This window comes from Mesoplodon mirus, assembly GCF_964341445.2.
Source record: "Mesoplodon mirus genome assembly, chromosome: 10".
NCBI lineage: Eukaryota > Metazoa > Chordata > Mammalia > Artiodactyla > Ziphiidae > Mesoplodon > Mesoplodon mirus.
The window spans coordinates 101064396-101079221 of NC_138986.1; the positions used below are offsets into that span (position 1 = coordinate 101064396).

At 46.5% G+C, this 14826-nt stretch overlaps 1 protein-coding gene across 2 annotated transcripts; it reads left to right on the plus strand.

Annotated features, from left to right (window-relative positions):
• LOC309811030 (BCL-6 corepressor-like) lies at positions 1-13391 on the plus strand. 2 transcript variants are annotated; one of them, XM_082633500.1, is made up of 7 exons: positions 1-126; positions 5007-5173; positions 6307-6452; positions 6888-6965; positions 7123-7279; positions 8706-8993; positions 12860-13391. In XM_082633500.1, the coding sequence occupies exons 1-7, from the start codon at positions 43-45 to the stop codon at positions 12942-12944; spliced, it is 1005 nt and encodes a 334-aa protein (XP_082489626.1). In that variant the 5' UTR covers positions 1-42; the 3' UTR covers positions 12945-13391. The 2 variants fall into 2 exon arrangements, with proteins under 2 accessions (XP_082489626.1, XP_082489625.1); XM_082633499.1 differs by lacking the exon at positions 12860-13391 and adding an exon at positions 9258-9379.
• The last annotated feature ends 1435 nt before the right edge of the window (positions 13392-14826 follow it).

The following is a 14826-nucleotide window of genomic DNA, read 5'->3' on the forward strand; positions in this document are numbered from 1 at the left end:
ACGTGCTCAAGCTCCCCTCCAGAGACCACCCAGTCCCGCCCGATGCCACCGGAAGCGCAGAGACTTACTGTCAATAAGAACGTGGGCGAAACCCTCCTACAGCAGGCCTCCCGGCTTGGCTACGAGGTGAGCATGCTTGTGGGTGCCCCGGATCAGGATCCGCCGGCTGCTGCTCCTTGGGTGGGGGACACACTGGCTGGGGATGGGGGGGCGGGTCTCAGAGCCCAGCCCCCTCCACGTGGCGGGCTGGGCTGGGTGTTCCAGCAGGGTGTTTGCGTTGGCCCCGCTCACACTGTGGGCTCTTTGGTGGCTTGTTCAGTCGTGGTGTGAAAAGAAAGGCAGGCCTCTCTGACGTTCCGTTCCCGTTCAGGCAGGTAGGCTGCTTTGGCCAGTCCGGCTCACTTATCTCTGATATAAAATCTGACCTAACCCAGGGCTTGGCGACCAGGGGAATTTTAATGAGCCCTTTGGGTTCTGAATAGCAAGAAGGAGAGTAGTTATTAGCTCTAATAACTTGTGCTGTTTGGGGCAGAGTGATGCCCCTGTGGGGTAGCGGGTGGGAAGTGTCTGTGCAGAGTAGGGGTGGGAGTGGGGCAGACCTGAGCAGTCTCTTTCTGAGAGGGCACGGGAGCCGAGGGCTGATGGGCGGGGAGCAGGGGTTGAGCCTTGCACAAAACTCCTGTCCACACTGCTGTATCCCGACCCAGCACGCTGATGCCAGTGATGGCCTCTATTGCTGGAGCAACATAGAAAGAGAGCTGACGTCTGCCTAAGCCCGTGTGACCTGTAGTAACTCCTTTCACCCTTTTAACATCTTCACTGGGAGTAATGAGTACTAGCCCACTCTCGGATGAGGAAACGGAGCCTCAGAGGGGTTGGCTGATACCTGTACAGGTAGCAACCCAGCAGTGCCCCACAGCCCACCACGCTCCTCAGCAAGACGGGCTCACACTGGAATTGCCCTTTTTACAGTTCAAAACCTCTGTGAGGCAGATGACTGTCTCTGCCCTGTGCAGTTCCCCCACCATACTTGTCAGTAGCAATTGGGATGTAATAGCCCACAGGGCAAAGGCATTTTTCTGTGCTGGCGTCAGCCCTCTGGGAGTTGAATGGTGACAGTAAAAGGCGGTTCAGCAGGCTGAGCGTGGAGGTGTGGCTGAGCACTGGGGTGGCAGGACCCAGGCTGGCCCGCAGCCCTGGCGCCCACACCCTCAGCCAGCTCTGTGCCCCCGTCTCCCGCCTCCCGTCGTGTCCCCCCACCCCAGTCCATAGTGCCGTGAGCCCTTCGAAGTGTGCCTGCCTTGGCCCTAAGGCATGACTGGGGGTGGGAAGTTGGAAGCACTAGGGCTCTGCTTAGTTTGGGGGTGTTTGTTGTTGTTGTTGTGGGTTGAATGTGCTGTTGTTTATATCTCCACGTCCCTTGGAGACCTCTCCATTAGCTAGAGAGCACTTTCTGGTAGTTGGCGCAGTTACTTGCAGGTGAAGTCCAAGGAGCACCCAGTTGGCTTCCCAAGAGCTGAGAGCGGGCGCCTAGGAGGACGGAGCAGATGTTGCACATGGTGCTGAGCTGGACCCCCCGTGGTTGAGAAGATCGTCTCGTTGCTTCCAGCAAACGCTGGAGGTGGGGGGGAGACCCCTCACCCCAACTTTTGGGTTAGGGTTGAGAAAGTAGACTCCCGCTTCCAGCAAGTGCTGGAGATGGGGGGGTGGGGTGCTGCTGCACCCGCCGTGGAGGGCGGGGCTCCGAGCCCCACCTGTGAACTCGGCATCATTTCCAGCAGCCTCCCTTTGGGACCAGAGACGTCAAAAGACCCTCGTTGGTCCTCTAAGACAGTTTCCATTTTGGTTTGGTGGCTCTGAGGCCTGGACCAAGGGGCACTTGATCCATACTGTTTTAGGCTACCTGGCCTTTGATTGCACAGGAAGCCTTGGGAATGTTTACGGTGGGATTTGTTTTTTTCTTCAAATGTAAATTTCAATATGTAGATTACACAGATCACCAGTGTTGATGCTGAACATTGTGACAAGTAGATGAACGCTTTCAACGTTGAACCCAACTTTCTGGGATTTCTCTGGGCAGAATTTTAAATGTTGGGATGATGGCCCAGTTGGGAGATGTGGCAGCTTAAACCTTTTAAAATGGAAGGACAGTTTGCTTAACCATATAAGGGTGTGGTTTGGGAGGGTTTTCCTGAAGTTTTGTCTTCAGCATTCTTGGTTATTTTCTTCTGCTTAGCCAAAGATACCATGTGCAGTATAAAGGCTGTCTGAGTTTTATGTCATGATAATCTGGTTCTGGAAGTTTAGAAACACACTCTGGCTTCAGATCCGCGTTAAACAGATCCCTTGCGTGGCCAAAGACCTCAAACCTCTCCCTCCTGGGAAAAGGGCTTCTATTTCTTAGACTAAAACGCCAGTGTGCAACCACATGCTTGCGCCTTTAGCGGTGATGGTTAAATTTTCTATGAATTGAATAAGTCATGTTTATTAAAACGTTAATGAGGCATTTAATTAATTAACAACGTCGGGCTTATGGCCTTTATGGTTACATTTTGCGGGTAATGGCATTCGGCTTATAGCCGCTGAACAGAGAGCTGTCCGACAAAAGCAGTTTGACTTTGCTTGGGAATGGCTGGGCTGCCCTTCAGACACTCCCGTTTATTTCTAGCGGAGAAAATAAAGCAAGGAATGTGTTGCGTCGACAGACTCGCCCCGCCTCTTCGCCTTTCAGTTAGAGAAAGTGTTGGTGGCGACGGTTGCCATCCATTTAGAGGCCATCACCCTCGTAGCTAGGAGAGTGTAGTCAGCCCACTTGACCCCCAACAGAGAAGGCCTGTGGGATGCTCGTCACAGCGGGATTGCATCCCTCTAACTGGGGCCCTCTTGGGCCTTTTGAATCTTCCCAGCTGACCAGGTACCAAAGCCCTGAGTTATAGGTCTAGTGCTTCATGTTAATTGAACTTGGGGTTTAATATCTCTGGGCCTCAGTTTCCAAGTGTTGAATGAGGATAGTACTACCTTCCTTTCGTGCTATCTCCTGGGTTCCTGTGGGTGACAGAAGACGTCCTCATCTGGGGAAATGAGAAGCACCGTGTAAATAGTGGGATCAACGTGGTTGGGTTAGGACAGCCCGTGGCCAAAGGTCTGACCTGGCCGTGGGGCCACTGCTGCCTTTGCTGCCATCTCCCAGGAGAAGAGAGTTGACTTACCCATCGGCTCAGACGGCCTTTCATTTCTAGGTACCCTTGAATCTGCCCTCGTAGTGATGAAGGTTTCCAGGTGAAGGCCATGATTGTCACAGCACATAAACCCTGGGTTGAGTAAATTGATCTGTGCACAGCAGTTGGTGGCGTTCAGAACTGATCCCAGAGCCACGTGACGGGGCCTCTCCCTGGCTGGGGCACACAACTCATTAGCTTGCAGCCGTCCACTCAAGTCTGGCTAGTGAGGGCCTGCTAAAAGAGCAGCAGCTTCATGCGGTGTCCTGGATACCAGGGCTCGGGGCAGGTGGCCTGGGAGCCCAGAGGATTGTGGGCTTTCTGGCAGGTTGGGATGTAAACGGAGAAACGCATTCGTGGGCGTGCCTTTTCTCTTCCTCCTGTTGTTTTGGAAGGGAGCTGCTGCAGTGACCTGAAGTAACAGGGCACCGATGGCCAGGTTTACCAGCATGCCCCATTAGGTTCACGTGGTAAGCAAATGGAACATTCTAGTTCGCTCCCAAGTGAGTGGTCACCTTTGATTGGCGTGTCCTCCAAAGGGCATAAAAGGTTTTACAGAACCCATCTCGCACTTATGGGCGGCTAGAATGACCCCCGTTTTAGGTTTAACAGATGAGTTACCTGAGAGATGTCACAAGGAGGCCTGTTCTGACCCTATCCCATCCCCCCTTACCCAGCAGACCATGTGCTGGGCCACATGCACGTTCTGCCTACTCCCAGCTCTCAGAACCTGACAGCTCTCTGCTGGGCATGACTTACCCAGTATAAACAGTATAACGTGTTTTCTGGTGGCAAATGCTTTCGATGTGTCTGAAAACTTTCTTAAGGTAATAAAACATGGAATAAATTCCTGCTCTGCTTACTGGGAGTGGTTCATATTAATATTTTAACAAGCCAAAGAAATAAGGTTAATAACAGTGATTCTAATGCACAGTGTTGACACAGAACATCTCCGGTGGGCGGGGGCGGTGAATGTTTTATTTGATTCTTGAAATGTGGAGGTTGCAGCCTGTGGTGTATCAGGTTCCTGTCATTAACTTGAGTAAATATGAAAATATTAGACTGATTCTGCCCCGAGAGGGTGGAGTGAGGCAAAATAGAGGGTGGGGTTATTGGAGGCATTTTGTGTCATTCCTCGAGGATGGAGGGAGAGAGCTTCTCTTTAACTCTACTTAACATACAGACAAGAGCATCTGAGGCCCAGGTTCTGATTTGGGGTCTTAACCGGGGCCGCGAGGATGTAGCTGACCTGGGTGTCCCTGCTTCTCTAAGCTGGGGAATGTTCTCCGGCTGATTTAAGCTCTCTTTAAGTGTTGGTCATCCATACTTTTATCTAAACTTGTGTTATCGTCCACTGCCACCGACTGAACAGACCCATCAAGTGAGAATGGTCTGTGCTTGGCAATGTGTCATCTAAGATGTTAGCAGCCGTGACACCTCTGTACTGGTCACGTCGGCCCCTGGGCTGAGGGCTTTCATCGCTATCCGAATGCATCCTCTCAGCAGCCCTGTGGAAGCTTGGAGAAGTTCAAGGGTAACTTGCCCATGGCCAGGCCACTGGTGCAGCAGAGCCTTAGACAACACTGTCTGTATCTCCAAGCCCTTCTCATGCACTCTCGCCCCCCACCAGGATGCCTGCCGCCTGCCCGCGCCATGGTGGGCTTTTGGTCCCCAGGATGTATGCCTTTGAAAGTGGGCACCGCCAAGCTATGGGGAGGTCACCCTTACAAGGTTCACTGTATGGTGGTCTGATGGTATTTCCTCTCCTCTCCTCTCCTCTCTCTGTAGGAAGTGGTCTTGTACTGCCTGGAGAACAAGATTTGTGATGTGAACCACTGCGACAATGCAGGTTACTGTGCCCTGCACGAGGCTTGTGCAAGAGGTTGGCTCAACATCGTACGACACCTCCTTGAATATGGCGCCAATGTCAACTGCAGTGTCCAGGATGGAACCGGGTCAGTGGCGGTCTTGCTCTTGGCCTGGCCCTGCTGGGGCATAGGCAGTGGTTCTCAGGGTGTGCGGGGAACCCCAGAAGGAAAGATGGAGAGTGAGTGCCATGTAAGCACACTGATGGCGGAGTCCTCTAGAATGGAATCGGACAGATCTTTCTGGCAAATTTACATAGAACTTTAAAACTCTGTGACGCTCTTATGGACAGAAGTCTCTGAAAACGTTGAGCCTGCATGAATAATCAGGGGTGTTCTCTTTTAAGGCCCTGGACTCTTCACCAGCGTCTGTTGAATCACAATCTTGAACATATATGTGAGCTGAAAGTTGTAGGAGTTCAGACAGGTCCAGTGGCACCTGGCTTGATAGGACCTGCCGTGTCCACCCACATCCCCGGGCCTGGCCCCCACTCTGTCCTTGACCTCGGTTTACTGGCCAGAGGCCAAGCGTCTTCCCGGTTGTACCTGGGACGCCACCATGAGGCAGGGCACCAGGGCTTTCCTGACGGTCATGAAATCAGCAGAACCGTGAGGTGTTTGGTGGTTCATGGCGTCCACACAGCATCCTTTCTGGATGGGGCTGCGGCCAGTGTTCCCGACCCCAGCGGACACGGGCAGGAGGACTCTGTGCCCTCCTGAGGACTCGCCCTGCCTGTCGACTGCTGCTGGGCGAGAGGGTTGATCACTCATCTCCAAGTTGGTTTCAGGAGAGGTTCCACTTTGCCCCTAGTTTCTTCTACAAACTGCACTTTTGGGGTTTTGTTTGTAATGGTGTAACAATGGCTTCTCGTATCTGCTTCCGTGATGCTGGGGTTCTTCCCCCGACCCTGCCGTACGTTACCTTCTTACAGTCTGTCACTATTTAAGTTCATTGGAAAAGTTTTCATCGTGGCCTGAGTTCCTCCTTGGGCCATGCATTAAGAGAGATTTGCATTGAAGAATTAGGCCTGAGATGGTCCCTTCACCTGTCCCGTAAAGGGTTATGTGTTGAAATAACAGAATAATTTGTCACAGCGACCGTACGCTCACCTCCTCGGTGAAATAGCGCGCCTACGAGGCTTGGCCGCACACGCTCGATGTTGCCCCGTGTCCTTAGAAGCAAGCGTCGCGTGCACAGGTGTAATCCCCCGCACCTCTCCTAGGCCTCTCCACGATGCTGTCAAGAATGATCGTCTCGAAATTGTCCGCTTGCTCCTCTTCTACGGTGCTGATCCTACCCTGGCTACATACTCAGGTAGAACCATCAAGAAAGTGAACCACAGCGAACTTCTGGAGAAGTTCTTAACAGGTACGGCAGAGGTCAAGACGCGGTCTTGTTCAAGCAACTAGACGGTGACTTCACAGCCTTTCACCTGGGTTCCCCCTACCCCCACCCCCCGTTTACTCTAAGTGACCCTTTACTGGGAAAAGCGGCCCAACGTTAGTCTGTCAAAGAAGAGATCCATACTTTGAGTTTTGCAAGGTGGGGGGCTGGAAAACTCTTAGCTAGCCAGGCTAGCTTTTGTTTGGCAGGCTGGGGCGGTGAGGCGGGCAGTCCCTCAGGAAGGCGGGTGGACGCGTGGGGAGGTTTCAGTCAGATATCTGGAGGCGTGTGCAGTGGGACTTGTCAGGAGGTGACACCAGCCCCAGCGTGAGATGTTCCCGAACTCCAGCAGCATTTGCCTCTTACCAGCAGGCGTTATCTTGTTTCTCTCTCTCTCTCTCTCTCCCCCTCTCTCTCCAGACTGTTTAAATAACCTGCAGGCTCCTGACGATGGTAACCCCGGTTGCTCATTGGAGTTCTCTGGCAGCTGTGTGTGTGGTGAGCAGCCTTGTTCGTTTCAGTTGGGCTTGTGGGGGTGGGGGTGGTGCTGTGAGCAGGGCTTGCTTGGGAAAGAATTTTTCCAGGGTCCTTTTGGAGAACAGCTGGAATCTTGCTCCAGCTTACTGACCTCTCTCTTGTTTGCCCCCCCTGTTAGAACCAGATGATGAAAGTGGTTACGATGTTTTAGCAAATCCCCCAGGACCGGAGGACCAGGATGACAGCAACGAGGCCTATGGTGACCTATTGGAATTTGAATTTTCCGAAGACCCCCTTTTGCCGTGTTACAACGTCCAGGTGTCCGTCGCTCAAGGGTGAGCGTGGCCAGCGTGTGGTCAAGAGCCAGCCCAGCTGCTCTGTGGGGTGGCAGGAGTTAGAAATCCCCTTCAGCAGATGAGGGTGGATGGGTTCGGGGGGTGAGTGAATTCCTCACCAAGTGTCCACCGACCTCACATAATGCAGAGGAACTTTTCCAGAAAAGTTTGGGGGGTGGGAGGGCTCCCCAGCCAACTGCCCTCATTGGAACACACCCCTAGAGCCCAAAGGACACGGGAGTCAGTGACTGCAATTGCACAGTTTCAGTCACTAAACTCTTGGGGAAGGGATCCTCCCCAAATGGCTACCGTAGGGGCCTTCCAAGGCACGTGAGGTCCACGGGACGATACTTATGTGTACCCTCTTCTCGTATAAGATCAGAGAAAGCCGTATGTGGCACCTGGGATCTTATGTGTCTTCAGATTTGCTTAGATTGAGTCTTGTCCCCACGGTCAGGCCACTGTGCCCCATGACCAACCCTTCGGAGTGAACACATCAGGAGACCTTGCTCTGCTGTGTGTTGACCCCGGTGCTTAAGGAGTAGCATCCTCCTTGGACTCTGAGGCTGGGAACGTGTCTGCCTTTGTGGTGACATTCTATTCGGGATAGAGATCATAAAGTGTGGCAGGGTATCAGGAAGGATTGTACCACCTCCCTTCTCGAAAAAGCCTCACTCCCGGCAGCATTGAGGGGCGGGTTGGAGGTGTGGGAAAGGAAAGGAAAGCCAGGTGACCTCGAGTGTTTCTCATGCTCTCTCCGTGAGGGCCGGAGGAGAGGAGAGGTCAAAGAGGTGTTTGCCATCTCCCTTGGGTTGGCATACAGACTGGTTTTCCCCAGTGACTAGAACGGGGTGCACTTACTTGGAGAGGGGTGACCTGAGTTGTGGCCAGAGCCAAGGCAGCACTGGGGTAGCCTGCAACGAGGCTCGTTCAGGGGCGCTGCTCCTGCTTTTGTCTAAGTTGGCTGATCCGCCCTAGGTGGTCTCTTAACACATGCACCTGAGTGCAGAGTTCCCCCGCTAGAAGTAGATCTTCTGGGCTTCCCTGGTGGCACAGTGGTTAAGAATCCGCCTGCCAGTTCAGGGGACACAGGTTCGAGCCCTGGTCCGGGAAGATCCCACATGCCACGGAGCAACTAAGCCCGTGCGCCACAGCTACTGAGCCTGCTCTCTAGAGCCCGCGAGCCACAACTAGAGAAAGCCCGTGCGCAGCAACAGGCCCAACGCAGCCAAAAATAAATAAATAAATAAAATTAAAAAAGAAAAAGAAGAAGTAGATCTTCTAAGGACAATGAGAAGTGGGGTGGGGGTGGGGTAATCAAAGGGGAAGTAGCAGGCCCCTCCACCGCCAGGAGACGGGTAGTTCATAGTTGGCAGCGCCTCTAATTTTGCCGGAAACTCAAACCACTGTCCTTTCTCTGGTGTAGGCCTCGTAACTGGCTGTTGCTCTCAGACCTGCTCAAGAAACTGCAAATGTCCTCCTGCATATTCTGCTGCAATTTCCCAAACGTGGAAATTGTCACCATCGCGGAGGCCGAGTTCTACCGGCAAGTATCAACAAGTCTCTTATTCTCTTGCCCCAAAGACCTGGAGTCCTTTAATCCGGAAAGTAAGGAGCTCTTCGATCTGGTGGAGTTCACGAACGAGCTTCAGACTCTGCTGGGCTCATCCGTGGAGTGGATCCTCCCCAGAGACCTGGACTCAGACGACGACTGGTGAGCTCGCCGGGGCCCGCCGTGTACAGTGTGTCATGGTGTTAATCCTCGTGCATATGTGTCATAATACGACTATTTCTGTAAAGAAAGGACACTATGAGACACGACTCGAGTCGGAAGGACTTTGAAACATGTTTTTTTCTTTTTAAAATTTTAAGTCAGTTTTTATGAAGTTGTTAATAAAGTTTCTTTACTTTTCAATGAACACATGCTTTGGAATATGTTTGTTTTTACTCGGAACAATTGTTTCTTTTCTTTTTTAAGGAGGAAAAAAAAAGGAAAAGGAGCTCCACACTTTGACTTAATTTCCTACAAAGCTCCGACGACAGAGGCCATAACTATTGAGAGTTGCTTTTGGGGCAAATTAAACCAGTAAAATTTTAAACTCTTCCTCCATATTAAAGGGATTGAATAAATTGGCCACTTTGGTGCACCTGTGTCCTGCGAATTGTCCAATTGGAGATGGAGGTTTAGAAAGTGAGTTTCAGTCTTGTTTAAGTCTCTTCCCATCAGACTGGTCTCGTGATTTCCTACACACCATGTTACTTCCTGTCTACCTTTCCTTGGTGGTGTTCATGCCTGGATTGTCTCCTGTACCTGCTCAAACCTTGGTCCATTCTCATTTGTACCATGGAAGTTTGTCATGCTGGATACTGTCAGAATTAATCTTACTTAAGTTTGTGTTAAGCCACAAACCACATGTTTTGTATATTTTCTGTTTTCTCTGTTTGTTTATATTTTTATGGTTTCTCTTCAAGAAATAGGAAGGGAAATAGCAAGATGTAAGAGCAAAAAAGTCATCATTCTCTTTCAATTGTTAGAACATCTATCTGCAATCATAATTATGCTGCACTGTGGTATGTGTTAAAATAGGAAATATATGTAACGTCCCGTAGGAGCAGCAAACTCAGTAGTGTTGGTGAGGGTGTGTCATGGAAGTAATCACAAAACAGGTGACTCTTGATTAGGGTCCTGAAAGATTAGTGTGCCTTCCCTGTGTCCAGTAGTGGTCTGGAGGGGTCAGGAAGCCTGCCTTTCAATTTGAGGGAACAGAGTGTTTGAGGTCCTCTCTCTTCTATTGCTCTAGTGCACTGCAGAGCAGCTAATAAAATACTGGGTTTATAGTTGACGTTTAAATCACTGATTGATCATCAAGATTGGCATGTATCTTTGGAAATGAAAATAGGAAGAATCGTATGCTTTTACTTTTTTTTCTTTTTTTTCCTATATCTGAAAAGGTATGTAGTAATTTGCTGAGTGGTTGGGGATAAAGTTTGCAGTATTCAGTGTATTCAGTTTTAGTATCTAAATAGAATTAAAATGTTGCTGTAAACTGGAATAGCATTTTGTTACTGACAAGTTTTAGAATGCATCTGTTCGTCAATTACCTGTTTGGGAAGATTGTAGTTAATGATTTTGAGAATGTGGCTATAAACCTCCAACTGACTCAAGAAAAGCAAATAAGTCAAGATTGACAAATGTATAGGCTCTTCATCTTATTGTGTGTGGGTTTTTTTTTTTTTCCTTTTAGTTATTTGTCAAGGTATAAAGAATTCTATCACACTTAAGACAAGTTAAGTAAACTTCACGGGGTGTATTCTGACATGGCATGGAGCAAATCACATGGCCTAGATCTTAAAGGTGATTTTATGTTTAAACTTTCATGAAAACATATGTGATTGAAGCACACTAACATATTGATACAGAAGGCAGTTAGTTTTTGTCTTTTTGTGTGTGTGTGTGTGGTACTGTTGTGGCCTCTCCCATTGCGGAGCACAGGCTCTGAACGCGCAGGCTCAGCGGCCATGGCTCACGGGCCTAGCCGCTCCACGGCATGTGGGATCTTCCCGGACCGGGGCACGAACCCATGTCCCCTGCACTGGCAGGTGGACTCTCAACCACTGCGCCACCAGGGAAGCCCTAATTTTTGTCTTTTGATACATGTGAGCGCAGCTTTCATTTTGCTGAAAGAATATGACCAGTTTTCAGTTTGGGATTCTACCATTTAGTAAAAATAGTCCACTTAATTTTAGAAATAAGACATTTAATATATAATACCTAATAATACTTTTATGTATGTTTTTTTACTGAAAACATTTATTGTAATACTGTGAAGAAACTATGCCATTCTAGTCTTCAAGACTTAAATGAATCAAGTGTTTATTAGCTGTTGTAGTTTTTAAACTAATAAAAGTCAGTACATCAGCAATTTGTAAATACAGTTTTTAAAATAATGCCTTAACAACTTTACAGTGGTTATAATGACTGTATTTAGGCCTAAAGTTAGTTAATAATTTGACTTGAAGGCTTTTTAATAGTTTGATGGTGCAGATCAGGGATAGGTAAACTCTGGCTGGTGGACCAGATCCAGCCCGTCGCCTGGCTTTGTAAAGGAAGTTTTTCTGGAACATAGTCGCACCCATTGTTTACATGGTAGTTATGGCTCCTTTCACCCTACACCAGTGGGGCAGAGTAGTTGCAACAGAAACTGTATAGCCCACAAATCTGGAAATGTTTAAATTTCGATTTTAAAAATTGAAAAATTCTTTGAGCCTATACAGGGCAAGTCCATTGACCCCTGAGGTAGAAAACAGTCAGGAACTTGTGTGCGGAAGCCAAATGGCCTAGGTTCAAATTCCCTTTCTCCCATTTCATAGCTAGTGACCATGGGCAAATCACTTAACCTCTATGCCTCATTATGAGGTTTAAATGCACTTATTTGTATAAATAGTGCCTGGCACATACTAAGCACTGTGTAAGTGACTGCTGTTGTTTCTGCTTGGAGCTTTAATAAGTTATTGTTAATAGAAAACTGACACTCATGATTTTCCTTTTAGAGTAACAAAGGCACTTTGAGTCTTTTACTTTTTTAGGAATGTAATAAGACTTTTTTCATTTACAGTCAGTGTTCCCTGTTACCAAAATTTACTTTATGAATATAAAGAATTGAATGTCTTCAAGACAGTACTTTTGCTTAAATGTCAAACCATTATTTTCCCAAGGCACATCAAACTGGCTCTGCATAGTCCAGGCCTCTAAGGCTTGTGTGCATACCTTAGGTAGCATGTGAGATACATTTTGTAAATATAGTTTTTTAAATAATGCTTGAGACTTCCCTGGCGGTCCAGCAGTTAACACTGTGTGCTCCCAATGTAGGGGGCTTGGGTTCGATCCCTGCTCAAGGAACTAGATCCCACGTGCCTGCCATAACTAAGAGCCCACATGCCACAACTGAAAGATCTGGCATGCTGCAACTAAAGACCCGGCACAGCCAAACAAACAAACAAATAAATAAATAAATCTTTATAAAAAATAAGTAAACTAAAATAATGCCTTAGGAGTTAGGAAAAGAAAATATTAGAACATTTTTACCTTTGTATTATTTTAAAAAATCTGTGTAGTTTATCATGTACATAAATTATATGTATGGAACTTTGTGTATATAATTTGTTAATAAATAAGATGCATATTAAAAAGTTTTCTTATGGTTTGCCCAGTCAGGTGTTTGGAGGCCATTGGAGGACAGGATGATGAAATATAGGGCCTCAGCAAAGATAGACTTTAGAACCAATTCCCTGACTTAGAAGATAAGGAAAATAATTCATAGACTGTAATTGAGTTGTCCAACTTTACATAAGTGTTCAGCAACAGGAAATCCAGTGGCTAGAATCTAATCACTGACCGAGCAGAGTCTGGGTCACTGTACTCGTAAACCAGAAGTGACTGTTGAATTTCTCAGGTTGATGCTCCTGGCATATATGCTTGATATGTGTGTGTGTGTAAATCTCTGACATAATAAGCCATACTCAGGCACACCCTGTTTCCTTATTCAAGCATCTTAATTTCATCCCATTAAATCTTTGAAGTATCAGACTACCAGAAGGCATGAAGAAACCTGGGCTGAGAGTCTTCATTCCAGGAGACCTGATCTTGACTGCATGGCTGGTTTGAGGCGCATCACTCTGAACTGCAACACGCTCATTGGTGACCTGGGTGCAAGTGCTTTGGCAGAATCTCTTAGGATTTATGGCTTAGAGGTAAATTCTAAAATTGAAAATATTGAATTTTTAATATGAAACATGCTTAGCTTTTGGCATGATACTATTGTGATAGGATTTTTTAAAGCCTCATTTTACTGATAGCTTTTATTTTGCTTTTAAACTTTCTCTAAGAGTTGCATATATCCCTTATAGAAAATACAGAGTAACAAGAGAACAATTACCTATAATTTTAATACCCAGATATAATCACTGTTCATTTTGGTGTATATACTTTCAGTCTTTTTTTGTCTACAAATATATATGTACACTTAGGGATTACAAAAATAGAATTGTAGTATACTTGCTATTTCATATTCCTGCTTTTTTCACTTAATGATGTATCATGTAGTATTGTGTCGTATTGATGTCCCATAGTTTAATCAATTCTTTGCAATTCTATTTAGACAGTTTGCTTTTCCCTGTCAGAAACAATGTGAATATGTTGTATATACATCTCTGTGTCCATCGGGATTACTTCTGTAGAATAAGGTACTACAAGTGGAATGACTAAGTGCAACATATTTTTAAGACATTTGATACACATGGCCAAATTACCACCCAGAAAGGCTATGCCAATTTGTAGTCCACCCCAACAGTAGATGTGAAGCCTGCCTCTCACAAACACTGGCCTGTAGCACTTGTAAAAAAATGTAAAACTACAAAAATGAGTACCTCTCCATTTTCTATGCAAGTGGGATTACTCCAAATTTTATAACTTTTTTCAATTAATTTAGTATGAGCATTTTAGCAAGTCAGTAAATTTGCATCTCCTACATCATTTTTTGTGATTGTTCAGTATTCCATTATATGAATATGCCAGAGTGCACATAGCTTATCCATTCTTGTATATAAGCTTTGTCCAGTTTTTCAGTTACAAATAGTACTCTGATATATATCCTTACCTATATCTCTGACTATTTCTTTTGGTTAAATTCTTAGAAAGAGAGTTGTTGGATCCAAAGTGTATAGACATTATTTAAAGGCTTTTCTTACAGAATCTTGGCTTCATCTGATAGGAGAATAACCACATTTTGTTTTATTTTGTATTCATTTGATTTACTGGTGAGGTTTACTGGCTGTTTGTATTAATTTGGCTATTTGGTTAATTATACCCTGTGTCCATTCTTCTGTAGTGAGAGTTTGTAAGGGTTGTATCATATCCTGTCAGATCCGTATGTCTGACTTGCTATTTCTATGTGTCATGGGGGTGTTGAAAGACTCCAGTTATTTTAATGTGATGGTCCACACAACACTTAAAAAAAAGACTCATGATAGTTTCCTTTCATGTAATATTTTTTAATACCTGTGCTTTAGTGATGATCCCTTTGGTTTAAATGAGTAGGTTGTTCAGCCCCAGAACTACTAGAATTCATGATCAGTTTTTCAGGTTTTTGTCTGACCTTTTACTGCGAGGGTTCTTGACCATCATACTTTCATGATAGGTTTTTAGTATGTATTCTCTATTCACACATTGTTCAAAGTTTTTATTATTTGTATCCTCTTAGACTTGTCTTTTTTTCCTCTAAAACTAACAGTTATTACCTTTCTTCTATTTTGTTTTCCCCTTTGAACTAGTTTCAAGTGTGATTTGGAGCTGAAGATCATGATCAAAAGAATGCAGTGCATTTCTGAGCTCCACCAGGTTTTGCTTGTGAGGTTTACATGCCCCTGCCACCCTTGCTAATTATGAACTGAGATTCATTTTGTGATGCTTTTTGCTCATAGGTTCTATACAGTTATTCTTCAGTTCTGTAATTGTAAAATATGTTGTATGATTTATTGGTACTAAAGCC